A 17688-nucleotide genomic window follows, 5' to 3' on the forward strand; every position below is an offset into this window, starting at 1 on the left:
TTGGTTCGGGTGGTGTGGTCTTTCTAGGACAATATTAACTGCTGTTAGTTTCAGGTGAACATCCAGGTCTGCGTGGTGTAGGTTTCCCCCTGATCACATCAGATATTTCACAAATTCCTATTCAGAGTGTCTCAGACACACTAGCAATATGGCCGTGGAACACCACAGAACAGACAAATCGTGGCCAAGAGAACAAAAATGGACAGTGGTAAAGACATTTCATGGGGTCATCATGATGTTCGTCTGCTCAGAATCACCCAATGGGAATCGATTTAACATGGATTCCCACTGATCACAGAGAAAAGCATCCCACTCAGAATATTTTTAGGTGAATATTCTAATTCAATGGTTCTCAGTATGTGAAAAATACTGATAGGATATGGTGTGAGAAATAATTTGTTAGTAATAGCAATATGTTTAAAGGTAATTTAGTGCTCTTAAAAAAATTAAGTTTGATTTTGGCTTAGCCAATGACGTACTTTCTTGAGTCTAAAAGAAGAGTATAGCTCAGGTATCTTACCAGGGCTTGAATAAATTGTGATACAGGTAATCAACACGAGCATTATCCCTGTAAAAAGCTATACACCAGGTTATTGACTTTGTGACATTAGAAGATCTAGAATATCTCCATTTCACCATGGCTTCTAACATGCAGCTATTCTGAGAAGTTTATCGAATACTGATTCTTCAGAATAGTTTTAATATTAAACACAGCATCTCTAATGTAGCAATGAGCTTCAGCAATTGCTCACTATGCAGATCTTATCTCGATGTATAGGATGTCAAAATGGGACTATTTCCATGAAAACATCGGTGTAGGGAGATGGCAGGACAGATACAACTGGGTCCGAGTTCCAAGGTTCTTGTAGATCAGGCCAAGAACTTTGAACTTTTTTCTGTAGGCAAAACAACAACAACAAAACGCAATAGCTTCTTAAGTCTGGAAACTATAGGATTCGATTGCTTCGAAGACACCGGTAGGATTATAATGGGGAATTCACAGTAGCTTATTTTCGTAGGGAAGAGACTGGAGACAAGTGAGCTGCTGCAGTAAGACACACAGCGGAAGAATGAGGGGGGATGGAAGGAATGTGTGGCCTGGGACTACGGAAGAGCAGCGAGAATGATAATGCCTGGTTTTGGCGACAGGCTGAGTCACTGGGTGAAGAGGAACGCCTCAAAGACGACTCTAAAGACATTCTCTGCATCTTAGTAAGTTGTTTGTTGTTTGTTTTTTGTGGGCTCCCCCCCCCCCTTTAAGGAAGATCTGTTTCTTTCTTTTCAGACTAAGACATTTTTTCAGAACTGTTCGGTATTTCCATTTGTACTTGAAAACAGATGTTCTGTGGCAGCTCTAACCAAGAAGACTGCACAGTAGGAAGAACAACAAAGCTATGAGAAGTTGAGAGCAGCTTTTGGCCTGAAGGAGAAGATGCATCACCTACAGAACCACTAGGTGGGTATTTTGACGCCATTTCAACACGCATAGCCCATAAGACTGTGACACATTCTGCATAGCACATGAACGGACCCCGCTAACAATAGCTCCCGCTTATATGATTAGCTAGTCACAGGTTTTTGCCTTTACAAATACTATGTATTCAGAGTGAACTACTGAAGAAAAGAAAAATGTAGGCAAACAAAAAACTACTACAAAAATAGCTCCTCAAATGTAATTCGCAATGAAAACTGCAGAACGCTTCTTGGATAAAAGAGGATTTACCAGTTTTTATTTTTTAATCATACCTTCCTTCACTAAGGCAAAGTATTAAAACATCTCATCTAATACATAAAAGTGCATGGAATGGAAATACTGAAATGCATTGTAGCAATTAGTCGAATCAAAAGTGTCTTCAGGGCGCCTGGGTGGCTCAGTGGGTTAAGCCGCTGCCTTCAGCTCAGGTCATGATCTCTGGGTCCTGGGATCGAGTCCCGCATCAGGCTCTCTGCTCAGCAGGGAGCCTGCTTCCTCCTCTCTCTCTCTCTCTCTGCCTGCCTCTCTGCCTACTTGTGATCTCTCTCTGTCAAATAAATAAATAAATAAATCTTCAAAAGTGTCTTCAGTGGAAAAGAAAAATTCCTCAACTAGTCTAAGAAGCTGTCAGCCTAACATGGGAAGACCAGCTTCGAGTCGGAAGACTTGGCTTTGGATCTGCAGTTACCACTGCATTATTCTTCAACATTGTTCTCCATGCTCTAGCCATAGATGCAAAAAAATAAAATGCAATAAATAAAAAAAAATGCCCAAGATACAGGGGAATGTCCTATTTCTCTCATAATCAAGTTTTTGTTGTTTTTTTTTTTTTAAGTGAAGAGTCTAGTCTATTCAATTAGCAAAGTGCTTTGCTTCTTTTATCAGGAAAAATAAATTAGTGTTGGGTATAAAGGTCAATTGAGAATTGATGTGGGCTGTGAATTATTTCAACCTCTGTTGGGAGGCTATTTCGCAACACAGCTCTTTGTCTTATGACCATATTTAAGGAAATATTTTAAAAGACAAAAATCTCAAGTAAAAACTGCCCATTGCAATATTATTTATGATGAAGGAAAACTAAAAGCAACCTAAGTGTCCAACAGTAATATGCAGTTCCGTAAATTTATTTACAGTTTGAATTATGTTTGTAACAATGGGAAAATTCTCATAATATTAACCTGAAAAAACAACAACAACATTCACAACTGCTGGATTCTACCATTTAAAATTTGCCTTTTAAGAGATATTTAAAACTGCAGGATACAATATAGTAAGCAATAGAATGAGTATCTTTTTCAGTATTTCCTATATTTTCTAGTTTTCTGTAATTATCAGTCTTTAAATGTCAGTTTGGAAGTTGCATCCACTTTGCTCATTCACTTTTTAACGGTATTCAAAGCTTTTAAAAATGATTTTCAAGGGGCACCTGGATGGCTCAGGTAGTTAAGCATCTGACTTCAGCTCAGGTCATGATCTCAGTGTCCTGGGATCAAGCCCCAACGTCATGCTCCCAGCTCAGTAGGGAGCCTGCTTCTCTCTCTTTCTCTGCCCCTCCCTCTGCTTGTGCTCTGTCTCTCTTTCTCTAATGAATAAATATAATCTTTAAAAAAGTAAAATTGTTTTCTGAAACAGTTTTCTAAAATACAATGTCCAAAACAAATATTTTGCATAAAATTCAAGGAGAGGGTATCCTTTCTTTTTACGTATTAACTTAGTATAGTACAGAAAGGAAACAGATGATCTAATTAGCCCTTCTGTACCTTCAGATTATCCGGCAGTTCTGATCGCCCAGCATATCCAGGGTTCATGGTTATAAAGACAGCACATGTAGGGTCAAGTTTTAACTCAGTTCCTTCGAACACTAGTATATCGACACCTGCATTAATACCTGTGGGTCATCAAGAATGAAATGACTTAGCAATTCCACACTTAAATGCAACTTGTGCCATCTGTCATCCTCCATATTTCTACTGTTCTGACATAATGCAAACACAAACCAGTCCATTACCTCTTTGGATAGTAAGAATTTGTTGAGCAACCACAGACAGTACTTCCAAATCAATTCTGTTAAACTCATCAAAGCAAGCCCAGGCTCCACAAGATAACAGTCCCTGGGAGAAAAGAGTAATGAAATTTTTCAATTTTATCTGATTAAATATTGCATTGAAATGTTGCATTTTCACCTGATATTTTCAAGGATTTAATATCCTATCAAGGAAATTGCTTATTCACCTTTATCTTTAAAGACAGCATATTATTATTATTTTTAGAAATCCATTATTCTACAGGAGTAAGGAGTTTGATCAATTGGAAAACTGTCCATTTGATCGATAGCTTTTTACTTTCTGTGTATCTTTTGACATTTAGATGTATACCCGTAATCTCAAAGTCTTTCTTGCTTTTTATATACAAGATGATTCTGTTTGCTTTTTCTATATGAACTTCATAGAGTAGATTGTAATAATTCTCTAAATAAGATGACGTCTGTTGCTAATGAGACTATTTTGTGGTCTGAGTCCCTTAATAGACAACTTACACAGTTTGAGGCCCTAGTTTGTACTTCTAACTCACAGCTACCCACAAATATGTGCCATTTGGGCATTAAAGAAAACTGGACCACCAAGCTTGAGTAGCTCAGCCAAATTCAAATTTACTTAAAAAAATCAATTCAATATTTATTGAATCTGCATTCTGTAGATTGTATGTGTGTATATATACACACACACGTGTGTGTGTGTGTGTGTGTTTCACTGAGTAGCTGGTATGTTTCAGGCATGATGCATGTATCTTTGATGCAAAGAAACTAAGACTGTATCACACTAGATGTTAAGTAATTAGTACAAGGCCACAGAGCTAATAGGGGCTGACCTTGGATTTGTACACAGTTCCATCTACTGACCACACCGAATTAAATGAAAATTCTGTCCATTTCAAAGAATAGCACATTTTTATTAGCTACTATGACTTTAATCTCTACATATAATAAGAGGATTAGAAACCACAGAAAACAAAAAATACTTATGAGTCACACATTCATATAGTTATCAGAATTGTGAGGTTCTTAATAGCAATTCCCATGTCTTTTTGATCCTGTACCCTATTATTCAGCATGATCCTCACACAAAGTATCTATATAACCAATATATACTTATCAGTAAGCAACTTTAATACTAAAAGTATATGCTGTATCAAGGAATTAAGAATATCATTCAAAAATTGAGTAGTACGTGCCAGACTTTTCTTAAATGTTTAGGAATATAATGGCTATTCAAACTAAACTACACAGAGACTCTTTTTGACTTACTATTCTTTCTTAAAAATCATGACAACAAGGTTGTATATCACTACAGAGTATGATTAAAATGGTCATTTGTCATTCAAATGTTTTCTTGATGTTATTATAATTTTGACTTTTAAAATCTTATCCTAATTGTTTCAGCATCACAAATATAGAGACTTTTTTTTTTTATATTCCCAATCTGTTATAAAATAACCTTGCCTATGCCAGCCAGGAACAGCTTACTGTATAGGGTAGGATTGGTATATGTATTTCTTGTTAGTTTGGATTTCTTTTTAAATGTTACCTTTTCTGAAGAAATTTTGGAAAATAATGACAGAATCTTAAAAAATCAGAATTACAGAATCTTTCAGAAAAACAGACATAAATAAACAGAACCTATAATCTCTAATGGGTAATTCTATGTTTAGCTGTTCCAACTAACATTTTAAAGAATAACAGCCAGTTAGCAACAAAGGGCTAAAATGACCAATGAGTCACAGCTTTATAGACAGGAATGTTACATTTTTAATTCTTCTTTTGCAATCTTACAGATGGGAATCTGTAGAGTGGGAATCTGACTCAGTATAAGAAAAAAAAAAAAAAACCCAACAAGAATTTTAAGTTTGCAAGAAAAGATTAACTACAAAGTATCTATGAAAAGTAAATTACTGAATCATTAACTGGTTAATAATAAGAGCTACAGATTAAAGACTTTAGATTTCCCACAGTCTTTACATGATGTCGTGGTTCTCAAATTTTTAGCGGCCTCAACATACTGAAGGCACAGCCCTCCTTTCTATAAGTCATACTGACCCACAGCAGCAGGCACTGGAGACAGGAGTAGAGCTCCTTCTCCGGTAAGCTTGTGAAATAACCCCACTTCTCTGGAGAATAGAGATAGTGCTTATTTTACTTAACTTACAGTAAGTCTTTTACTTGCATGACATTCTGTTTCATTATAAATAACTTCCCTCTCTGAGCTGTTATTTTGTAAAGAAATGAGTCAATTCAAACCTTAAAGAATTTTCCTAAAGCCAGATAATCCAACCCATCAGAACAGTTGAAAACAACACATTGTTTGGCCACTGCTTTTGCTAAATCTTTGGTAGTTTCGGTCTTTCCAGTGCCAGCTGGCCCTTCAGGGGCTCCTCCAAGGTGCAGGTGGAGGGCTCCAAACAAGGTTCTGAAATAGAAGAAATAAGCAATCTTTATAAGATAATGTCATTTTTAATATATATTATGGAAAGAGGAGAAGTTTAAACTGAGAGCCAAATTTGCCACTTCCTCTTCAATAATTTCTTCCTTCCCATGAACCTCTGAGAATCTCTGATGGTGGCCTACTTTACCTGTTACTGTATTTCACTTCTGAAGCGCTGATTATAAAGGACAGAATCAGAGCAAGCACACTTGGAATTCAACGCTGATCCTGGTCAAAATGGGGAATTCTGCTGACGCCAAACCACCCCTCCCCGCAACTGCAAGCACTCAGAAATGCTCCACAAAAAAGTCCAAATAGTAACTTTTGAAATACCAGCCATTTCAAAAGCATGAAAGAGAAATCACCAGTGAAGAGGGAATGCAAAGCCATTGGTAATTGAGTGCTAAAGCTAGAGAGGCGCGTGTTGTTTTGGGATCTGCATACAAACACACGCAAGTGTATTTACAACCACACGGAAACAGAAAAATTCTTTTTTTTCTTTTTTTTAGATTTATTTATTTGAGAGAGAGATCTAGCAAGGAGGCGCGGGGAGCAGAGAGAGACAGAGAAAGTCTTAAGCAGACTCCGTGTTGAGCTCAGAGGCCGACACGTGGCCCAGTCTCACAACCCTGTGATCAAGACCTGAACCAAAACCAAGAGTTGGATGCTTAACCAACGGTGCCATAGAGATGCCCCCAAACAGAAAAATTCTTATATTGAGTAAGGTGAAGAGCTGGAATGGATTCACGTATATAAACCCAAAAGCCTTGGAAAGCTGGTTTATCTCTAAATGGAAACTGAAATTACTCTAGCAGCCTACTCAAGAAAGACGAAGATCAACTACAGAGGAGACAGAGGAGACAGGAAGGGCACCCTTCATGGCGGCTTACAGAGGAGACAGGAAGCGCACCCTTCATGGCGGCTTACAGAGGAGACAGGAAGTGCACCCTTCATGGCGGCTTACAGAGGAGACAGGAAGCGCACCCTTCATGGCGGCTCCCAGTGGAAACCCTTCGTGGGGGTAGGGCCAAAATTTTCAGTATCCATGGGCACATGAACCCAAACTGAGAAATGAACACTGAAATGTTGTTTTGGACCAAAGAAAACTCTAAAGCTCTTTTAAGAGATAAATGTGACACTGCTCCACATGGACACCTCCACAGCTGAGAAAACAACCCTTTCCCAAAATGAGCTCATAAGTAAAACCACAGAGAGAGAGAGAGAGAGAGACATCAAAGTTAAGAGTCTGACTTGCAGTGGCAGATGGACAGAGGTGCGGGAGAATTACCATATACATGGTACTCGGGTTTCCTGATGGTTTATTTAATGAAATCTTAAACAAAAAGCAATAGACAGGGCCGACTGGGTGGTACTACTGGTTAAGGGTCCAACTCTCGGTTTTGGCTCAGATGTGGTCTCAGTGTCGTGAGATTGAGCCCCGCATCATGCTCTATACTCAACACAGAACCTGCTTGACTTCCCCCCACCTCCATCTGTTCCTCCCCCCCACCCACTTTCTCTTTCTCTAAAATAAATTTAAAAAGCAAGAGACGTAAGAAAATTGTGAGAAAAATCAGTTTCATAAAAGAGAAAACTTGAAATCTAGCAATAAAAAATACAGTTATTGGACTTTTTAGAAAGTTAACAGATTAAATGGCAGAGTAAACATAAAGAGCAGAATTATACACAAAATAAATAGGAGGAAATCACCCAGGAAGAGACCAAGATGGGATATCAGAAAAGCTGAGAGACAAAGAAAAAAAAAAGTGAACAGGAAAAAAGCAAAATCTAAAAAGCATTGGCTGTGGGGCACCTGGGTGGCTCAGCAGGTTAAACATTTGACTCAGTTTCAGCTCAGCTCATGATCTCAGGGTCCACGCACTGGGCATGGGAGACTGTTTAAGGTTCTCTCTCCCCATCTTCTCTACCCTCCTTCTCACTCCCTCCCCCACCCAAATAAAAAAGTAAAAATGAATGGCTGAGAATTTACCAGAATTGAAGAAAGATATGAACTGAAAAGTCTCAAGTGGGATACATAAAAACTCACCCACATATAGTTACATTACAGTGAACCTCAACAATAAAGAGGAAATCTTAAAAACCACGATAGAAAAAAAATTACCTACAAAGGAAACGCAGTAACAGACAACTGAACAGTACCAATGAACACCAGGAGAACAGTATCTCCAGGGACCTGAGGGGAAACTAGGTTCACTTACAGTTCTATACCTAGCTATCTTATCATTTAATAAAAGAATGAAGACCATATTTCGTCTAAAAAGGCATTTTTAGACAAAGACTGTTAGAGCTCACTACTTGCAGAGCTTCGCTGAAACCATTACTAAAGGATATTGCCTAGTAAGAAGAAAAATGAAACCAGAAAGAAGGCAAAGGAAGAAGCAATGGTGAGTTAAGACAATGATAAAGTTTTGGTAAAAAATATAAATACCAGGTATAAGAAATGCATAACAGAATATAAATAGAGCAATCTATGCCAGATCATCTTATCTTACAGATAGGGACATTGGTCACCTAGCACCAGGCATACAGAAAGTGGCTAGGAAGCTTGTAAAAGAGAGGTCAAGATTAAAGATCTTTGGAAAGAGCTGTTAGTGTGTTGTTTATTTCCGGTCCCTCTGTAGAGAAGAATGAGCTTGCCCCTCTCCCAAACTACCTGAGGGGCTTTAGAGAACTCTTCAGAAACCTTGGCTCACTGACCGACCCCTGGAGTTTGTGTAACACAGGAACGGCGAGTGCAATTATGACTTAAAATATTTCAAGTCAAGAGAATGTCTATAGCTATTCCTGAGGGCAGAGCTGGGGAAAACAGTGACAGTAAGAGAGATGTAGTCATACTACTGGCAAAATAAATGTGTATTTATCAACTGACCAGCTCTAGATCCCACCAGAAGGAAGCTAGATTTGGGTCATGTTGAATGGGACTCTGTGGAGGAGGCCCACCTAACACCAGAGAAGACACCAAGGTGAGTGTCTGTGTGTAGCTGACCTCAGAGAGAGGCTGAAGCAAGTCATCAGCACCCACCAGAGAAGGTATTTTCCACAGGTGACTGGTAGCGGGGTGGGGTGGGGAGGATTTCCAAAGAACCAACATAAATGGCACATCTAAGCTTGTGTCTTCATCGAGGACACTAAACAGCCAAGAGATAGTTTCCACACAAGACACTTGTCACCCATGAAACCACCTCTCCCTTTGCTTCTCCCCTCCTCCGTCAACCCCAAGACTGGAGGAGCCACGGGTGAGCTATGGAGGGATGAATGCAAAGGACAGGGATAAAACTGACAAAAGAAGAAAAAAACTGACGAAAGATTGACCACACTTGCCTCCCCGGATAAAGGTCTTGGGCTTGTGTCAAGCTCAAGCTGGGAGAGAAGGGGAATTTCAAAGTGGATGAAAGATGTTGGCTTTGATGTTAGACCTAAATGGACTTCGACCATCTGAAAAAAATAACACTTTAATTTCGTTCTTGAGACAACTTGGAATATGGGAAATGCAAACTTGGATTAAAGTTGTTAAAGCCCTTTTATTGTTCAGAAGCATAATAGAAAAAAATTTCAGTGTAAATACTCATGAGTTACCTAATGGAGATATCCAGAAAGCATGAAGCACAAGTTTACAGGGGAGACCTTGGCTGGAGATACAGACTTGTGGATCTTCAGAATGTAGGCTATTAAAGCCTGCAAGTGGACTTGAACATTTGGGAAACTATGAATCATGAGACAAACCACCACATGAAAACAGAAATCTAGAAAATTCCGTGTTTCAGGGGAAACAGCAGTCTGCCTCAAAGGATCCAAAACAAAGAGAAAGTTTCAAGAATAAAGATGAAATGCACAATGTGAATAACAATAGCAATATTGGGCAATACTTATCTCCAGAGCTAAGAGGAAAAAGCCAGCAGAGAAAGAGAAATTGAAGATCAAGTTGAGAAACATATTAAGAGCCTAGGAAAAGGGGTGCCAGGGTGGCTCAGTGGGTTAAGCCTCTGCCTTTGGCTCAGGTCATGATCCCAGGATCCTGAGATCGAGCCCCACATCAGGCTCTCTGCTCACCAGGGAGCCTGCTTCCTCCTCTCTGTCTGCCTGCCTCTCTGCCTACTTGTGATCTCTGTCTGTCAAATAAATAAATAAAATCTTTAAAAAAAAAATAAAAGAGTCTAGGAAAAGATAACATAGGATACATTTGCCAAGTGGAAGATAATCTTTTTCTTTTAAAGATTTAGTGGTCTAAGGGTGAAATTTATTTCCAATAGACCCTTAAATTAGTGAGTTTACCTGTAACATCGATCAGTGAGCGGAGTAATAACCAGTCGAGGGGAATTACCCAGATACTCATATCCATACCGTAAGCCAGCATTGATCATCTTTGTTTCTAAATTATTCTCCTAGGAGAAATCAGAGAAAATGAAGTTAATTTAAATAACAACATTTTAAGTAATATGAAATCGCAAGCTCCTTAACAAATAACTGTCAAGTTAGAAACAACATCTTTAAAATTCACTTTTCAGAGGGAGCTGGGTGACTCAGTCAGTTAAGCGTCTGCCTTTGGCTCAGGTCGTGATCCCAGAGTCCTGGGATGTGGCCGGGGTCAGGCTCCCTGCTCGGCTTCTCCCGCTCCCTCTGCCCCTCCCCCCACCCAGTGCTCTCGCTCTCTCAAATGAATAAATAAAAAATCCTTTAAAAATTCCAATCAGACATCATTAATTCAGTAGAAGAATTGAATATCTAATCTCCTTGGAAAATCTGAAGTCACTGGCTTCAACTTTTTCCATAGGTATCTGTGGAAAATATATTTGTTCCCTTTCTCTCCTGTATTTTCTTTTCTCTTTACTTGCTTGTGCTTTTTAAATTAAGGTATAATTGACATATAACTTTAATTTCAACTGTAAACATAATTACCGAATATTCATGTATATTATAAAATAATCACAGTAGGTCTAGGTGAGATCTATCATCACATGTAAGTACAGTTTTCTTATAAGAATTTTAAGATTTACTCTTAGCAACTTTAAAAACGCAATATGGTATTATTAACTATAGTCAACATACAGCGTGTTACGCGCCCACGACTTATTCATGTCTAGAAGTTTGCAATTTTTGATTCCCTTCCCCCATTTCTCCCACCTTCCCACTCTCAGCCTCTGGAAACCACCAATCTGCGCACCATATCTGTGGGCTTGGTTTGTTTTAAATTGCACATTTGAGATCATATTGTCTTTGTCTGACTCATTTCACTTAGTGTAATGTCCTCAAGGTCAATCCATATTGCTGCAAATGGCAAGATTTCATTTTTAACAGCTGAATAATATCCCATTTCCATATATACCACATGTTCTTTTTTTCAAATATTTTATTTATTTATTTATTTGACAGACAGAGATGACAAGTAGGCAGAGAGGCAGGCAGAGAGAGAGGAGGAAGCAGGCTCCCTGCTGAGCAGAGAGCCCGACGCAGGGCTCGATCCCAGGACCCCGGGATCATGACCAGCCCCGAGTGGAGGGCAGAGGCTCTAACCCACTGAGCCACCCAGGCGCTCCTCTACCACATGTTCTTTACTCATTTGCCTGTCAGTGGACATTCAGGCTGTTGCTATATCTTACTGGAAATCTCGCTGCAGTAAACGTGGGCATGCACATACCTTTCCGGGTGTTTTTGTTTTCTTCAGGTAATACCCAGAAGTGGAACTGTTGGCTATAGGACAGTTCCGTTTTTTATTTTTTGAGGAGACTCCATCGTGTTTTCCACAGTGGCTGCACAAGTCACATTCCCAGCAGCCCTGCACAACGGCTCTTTCTCCCACATCCTTACCAGTGTTTGTTATCTTTTGTCTTTTGATAAAGCTCCTTCTGAGAGCTGCGACAGGCTCTCTCGCGGTGGCTTCCATTTTCATCTCCCTGACGGTGAGCGATGCTGAGCCTCTTTTAGTGAACCTGTTAACTGTCTGTATGTCTTCTCTGGAATAATGTCGATTCAGCTCCTTTGATCGTTTTCAAAACAGGTACTTTGTGTTTTTGTTATTGAGTTGTAGGAGTTATTTATATATTTTAGAGGTTAACCACTTCTCAGACGCAATTTGCAAGTATTTTCTTCTGTTCAGGAAGCTGTCTTTCATCTTGTTTCCGGTTTCCTTTGCTGGGTGACACCTTTAGTCTGATGTAGTCCCACTTGTTTGTTTTGCTTTTGTTACCAGATCAAAAAAAAAAAAAAAATCATTGCCAAGACTGAATTAAGGGGCTTAACATCTGTTTTTTTCTAGGAGTTTTATGATTTCAGGTCTTACATTCCTGTCTTTCATCCATTTTGAGTTCACTGTTGTGTATGATGTGCGACAGTGGCCCAGTTTCAGGATCTCCTACGTGGCTGCTCAGTTTTCCCAACACTATGATTGAAGAGACGTTTCTTTCTCCATTGTATATTCTTGGCTCCTTTGTCATAAATTATTTGAAATATAGGCCTAAGTGTACTTCTGGGCTCTCTGTTCTGTTCCATTGACCCATGTGCCAATACCATTCTGTTTTGATTACTGTGGCTTTGTAATATAATTTGAAATCAGGGAGCCTGATGTCTCCAGCTTTGCTGTTCTTTTTCAAGACTGCTTTGGCTCTGGTACCTTTTATGGCTGCACACAAATTTTAGGACTGTTTTATTTCTGTGCAAAATGCCTTTGGAATTTTGACAGGGATTGCATTGAATCTATAGATGGCTTTGAGTAGTAGGAACCTTTTAACAACATTAATTTTCCAATCCACAAGAACAAAATATCTTCCCATTTATTTGTGTCTTCTTCGATTTCCTTCACCAACATCTTAGAGTTTTCAGTGTGTGAGTCTTTCACCACCTTGGTTAAGTTTGTTTTTAGGTATTTTATTCTTTTTGATATAAGTGGGGATTTAAAAAAAATTCTCTGATAGTTCATTGTTCTCCTATATTTATTAATTAGTTGTTCGATTCATTTTCACTTCAGAGTGGATATTATATTATTGCCATTTTACAGGTAAGAAAATGGATACTTACAGACAGTAAGTAACTTGCCCAGGTCATAAATCTGGTAAAGGAAGGGTCTGGCATTTAAAATTGCTCGCAGGGAGCTCTTCTCCACTACCTCTCCTGTGATTTTCCGGGGTCTGGTCCTGACCTTTTCTCCTCCCACTCCATACCTTTAAGCCTTTCACAGACGTGAATCTGCTCAGATTTTTCCCCCCGACACAGGGTGAATTTTTGAGTCCGGGTCTCCAGACGTCCTCAGCAGCTTCCTCCACGCTCGGCTGGCCCCACCTTGTCCGCTGTGCTAACTGTTCTACTCCTCCTGCCTTCCCAGTCGTGACCACTGTCACCACCCCTCCAGGTGTCCGGATAGAGCCTTCTTTCCCGATCGTGTTTACAGTTCCTTCAGTTGATCAGCAAGAGGAAACGTATTGTGATTAAATCACAATAAAAGTCTGATTTTTTAATATTCTTTAGATATATCAAAAAAATCTAAAAATGCAATTTTAAACTGCCCAGTTCTGATATTTTACAGATTCAGCCAACATAATGACTCATTTAAAATGAGTAATTTTTTAATAATCACTCAGTTTGTGTGTGTGTCTCTATGTATATGTATTTATACATTTGAGTATGGATTTGGGTATAGATAAAGATACAGTTTTTTGTACAGATGATACACAGTCTTTGGCTGCCTTAATCTTTAGTCTGGAGAATGCTTGTGTGGGTATAGTCAGCCATCAGCAAAAAATCCTGTATTACTGACACTATGCCCCATGTGAGGAAGCAAGCACAAATGAAAAAGCTATGAGCTGGAATTGTCGCGCAATAACATTCAGTGATATCACTTACTTGCCAATAGTACCTAAGCTGACTTAACCACTCGAAGTCAGATTCATCACTAACTTTTTTTTTCACAAGTGTCGTGAGGACATCTCTAGCATGGACATCCAGCACCACCAGGGCTCCCAGAGTAACACGGTTCTGCTTGGACAGTTTGCCACGGACCAAAGTCACAATATCATCAATTTGCATGTTACATTTTTCCAAGTATTGCTCAAGAGCCTGAAAGAAAATGAGATATAATTATCGTAATCAGAATTTTTCTGAACAAAAAACATTTTGAGCTAGTCTGAATAAGGTATTTCTGTACATTTTTCCCCATTATGACCTAATTTAAAAATAATTTGTTTTTCTTGCTAGGAAAGCATTAGCTGAACAAGGACAGTCTGGCCAGATGCAGTGGACGCACGTGGTTTGTGTTACTCATCGGCCCTCCCAGGTCTATTTCCTCTGCGGTCCGCTCCGCGCTCCCGGGAGCTGTCCATCACCTTGCCCCACTGCGGGGCCCACAAGGGGTGGGAGGAGGCGTGACCCAACCTGAGCCAATCATCGCTCTTCCCAGGACCGGCTGTACAGGCCGAGGGTGGGAAACAGCGCTTCTCGCTACATTTGGAGGGCCCTGAGAATGCCTGTCTGAAGCCACTGCCAGCCTTCATCCCCAGTGCCGAAAAGCCCGCCAGAGACTGGCAGAGCGGAAGGATGTAGGAAGAGAAGCTTCAGCAGCACCAGTGCCCCGAGACCCGGACTCCAGCGGCCTTGTGGTCCACCAGGCCTCCAGGACTGCTGGGTAAGCTTGCTGAGCCGGTGAGCAACGCTAGTTCTGACAGCCAGCCTTGCGCTAGTTCTGACAGCCAGCCTTGCTTTGGGACCTGTTTTTTGGTGGGGGTAAACCGAATCAGTAAGTCAGAAAAAAGAAGAGGGTCTATAATGACAATCAAGTTTGAGTCAGTGAGAACCGCTACGCTTAAGGGAAGGGTCAGGAGGCCCCAGCAGGCTGCTGTGGTTGCGTCCTCCACTCCAATAACATTTAACAAACACTGGGCCCAAGGCGTGCATCGCAGTCCTTCAGGACCAGGTAATTGGTCCTGGGAAGCATTTCCAAGGACCAAGGAAGCCTTTCCAAGAATAAGAAAAAGTTTAAAGGACCGGCAAACAGCAAACTGTTTCTCTAAGGGGCACTTTCCTTAGTCCTTGAATGATTCTATCTTTATTCTTAAGAAGGTAATTTTTTCAAAAGTTTGGTGCTTGAACACTGTTGCCATCATATTATTTACCTGATCGATTGCTATTAATTCTCTTCCTACGCAGTGAAACGTAAACTTCTGTCCCACCTATGTTTCAGTAGATGTAAGTGTTTAAATTCTTGGAATCAATTAGTGAATTTAAGTATGTTGAACATATAAATTAGTAAGAACCAATTTGATTCTAAGAACCTAAGCCACACCATTGGGCGCATCTTAGTTTTCTCATCAGTAAAAGTGAGGATCATGTGAACCTTACTGGTTCCTACAGCCTATAATTCAACACAAAACATAAAATAAAAATTTAATGTTTAGACCTGACAGTACAAATTATATGTCCATAAGAATTTATTACTACACACAGGAGCAGAATGTTTTCTCCTATACTAGGAAACCAGATTTAGAATGAAAATTTAACTTCAAACTGTGATAAACTGAGTTCTTTAGGAACAATATTATATGAATCAATGATAATTTAGATTAGAGAGATAGGGAAAACAATCATGATATTGATAGCATTTCTGTTACATTTTCTTCTTTGTGAACCATTCTGCACAGGGAGTGAGCAGATGAATCTAAAGGTAACTACTATTACATTCTGCCAAAACAAACCCTATCTGAAATCAAATATTTTTATCAAACCTAGATCCTTCTACATATGCAATGATACAATGACTCAAAATCACACAGTATTTGCCATATCCTGAGCTCGGTGATAGCAGCAATTCTTTCATTCATTTTACAGTCCCTCTCATGCCTCATGCAGACTGGTTCCACAATCACCATTCACTGCGTAAAGAAATCAGACAGGTCCTTTGGGAGCATGACGGTGTGACACATAGGGCTTCTGTAACATCAAGCTCCAGACAACTTGGGATGTTTGCGGGAAGTGGAAGTATCCAGTGCCCCAAGAGGCTGCCAAGAGTCTCGAGCTCCACCAAAGTCATCAGTTTCAAATATGAACCGCACATTAATTAGGGGAAAAATGATCAACACATACAATCCTAGAACATATGCTAGCCTCCCATGATAAAACTACATGTTAAATTTTTAAAACACCAGCAGGGCTATAGAATACTAAAACGTGAGCCTTTCATGTTGCTGCTACAGAACTTGAAGGGCCTAAACACGGATGAAAGACAAGCAGGCACAAGGTGCGCAGATCGCGATCAAAGGCTTCATGAAACAGGGGAGTCGCAAGCAGATGACTAGGAATTAATTTTTTAGGACACATACAAAGCTTAATTTCATATCATGAACCTTAGCTATGAAAGCACCATAAAATGCAACAGAAGAGGGCAGTCTTGTGAGCAGCAAACAGAGGTGTAACTTGCTAAGAACTTTTGAGTCTGCGACACTGAATCACCCTCAAGTAGCACAGGTTCTCATCTCCCTTTCTCTGCGAACAACTCCATACTTGCATCATGTGACATGAGCAGAGAAGAACTGAATAGACTGATAAATGAGTCAGTAAATAACCCAATCTCTGCTATAAACAAAACAAAACTCCTCTTTGTATCTTCATGCAATGTGATAAGAATTACGGCAGATCGCTTTGAGTAGAGGACACGTGGTCATGGGAGTGACCTGAACTACGTGTCCCTCGAGATTCAAATTCTGCTTGGGAGAGAACTGGAAGCTTGAAAAAGGTATCATTTACATTTAATGCTGGACATCAACTCCTGCCTTTTGCAGGTTGCTTAGAGTGAGACCAAATAAAAACATGGACTTGACAGAGGAGTAGAGGTTTGATAAATACCACATTTAAACGGAAGAAATTTGGAAGATGCCTACAAATTTGTCTAATCTGCTCACATTTACTTCTTTGTTCCCTGCAGACTATGTCCCCACAGTGGCTAGTGATAAAGTTAGTATCGTGATTTGGAGAGCTGACCAGCAAGCAAGGAGGGAGACCCAGGAATCTCACGTTGCCGCGGTAGCCTGCATTGGTGAGAGAGGAAACCCTCTGTGTGGGGAGGTTGACAAGTGGTAGCTTAAAAGTAAAGAGAGAAAATGAATTCTCTAGACTCACTGAACAAAAAGAAAAATACATACGGTGCTTGAAGCCAAGAGCCCACAAGTAACTCCAAGAGCTTACTGCTGTGAGGGAAACCCCTGTTCCCCAATGGCCTGTGTTCCATGAAGACAGACTTTTTCTGGGAAAACCCTGATTTCCCCTCTGCCCTTATTCCTTTCTACAGGATAGAAATAAATGACTTGTTGCTAAGTTTGACAGAACTAAGCATGTGTCACACAGCTCCTTCCTCTATGGGGTCTGCCTGGTTACAGAGATATTAGTTTCTCTCAAACCTTAACACTATCAGCATTCAACAGTACCTTAGAGCTAAAGACAATAATACCAAACTCCATGTCAAAAATATATTTAAATTCCATGATTTTAAACAAAAGATCTATGACTACTACATTCCAGTTGTCATCAGACATTGCATCTGTCAACTTGATATCATTTCTCAAGGACAGGAATGTTGTGCTAATTGTGGTTTCTGTTATTAAATACTAACAGAAATCCAGTTAATATTACTAAATTAGGATAACTAATATATTACAATATTTAAAACTAAGAATAACTCAAAATATTCAAAAATCAATAGATTAAGAATAAAAATGAAAACAGTCAAAATTATTCAAC

At 39.6% G+C, this 17688-nt stretch overlaps 1 protein-coding gene and 1 long non-coding RNA gene across 3 annotated transcripts in view; one reads left to right on the forward strand and one right to left on the reverse strand.

Annotated features, from left to right (window-relative positions):
* Positions 1-17688, reverse strand: part of DNAH7 (dynein axonemal heavy chain 7) — a 254346-nt gene that overhangs the window by 149858 nt on the left and 86800 nt on the right. Inside the window, 5 exon segments of the mRNA XM_045078496.1 lie at positions 3235-3362; positions 3483-3585; positions 5769-5937; positions 10246-10355; positions 13807-14019. Of these exon segments, the coding sequence (XP_044934431.1) occupies positions 3235-3362; positions 3483-3585; positions 5769-5937; positions 10246-10355; positions 13807-14019 (723 nt within the window).
* LOC123391637 lies at positions 1163-17276 on the forward strand. 2 transcript variants are annotated; one of them, XR_006606325.1, is made up of 4 exons: positions 1163-1212; positions 1339-1456; positions 14158-14584; positions 16877-17276. It is a non-coding gene; the product is annotated as an uncharacterized LOC123391637 (long non-coding RNA). The 2 variants fall into 2 exon arrangements; XR_006606326.1 differs by having other exon boundaries at positions 14360-14584.

This window comes from Mustela putorius, unplaced genomic scaffold (genome assembly GCF_011764305.1).
Source record: "Mustela putorius furo isolate JIRA1106 unplaced genomic scaffold, ASM1176430v1.1 tig00000275_pilon_pilon_pilon, whole genome shotgun sequence".
Taxonomy (NCBI): Eukaryota; Metazoa; Chordata; class Mammalia; order Carnivora; family Mustelidae; genus Mustela; species Mustela putorius.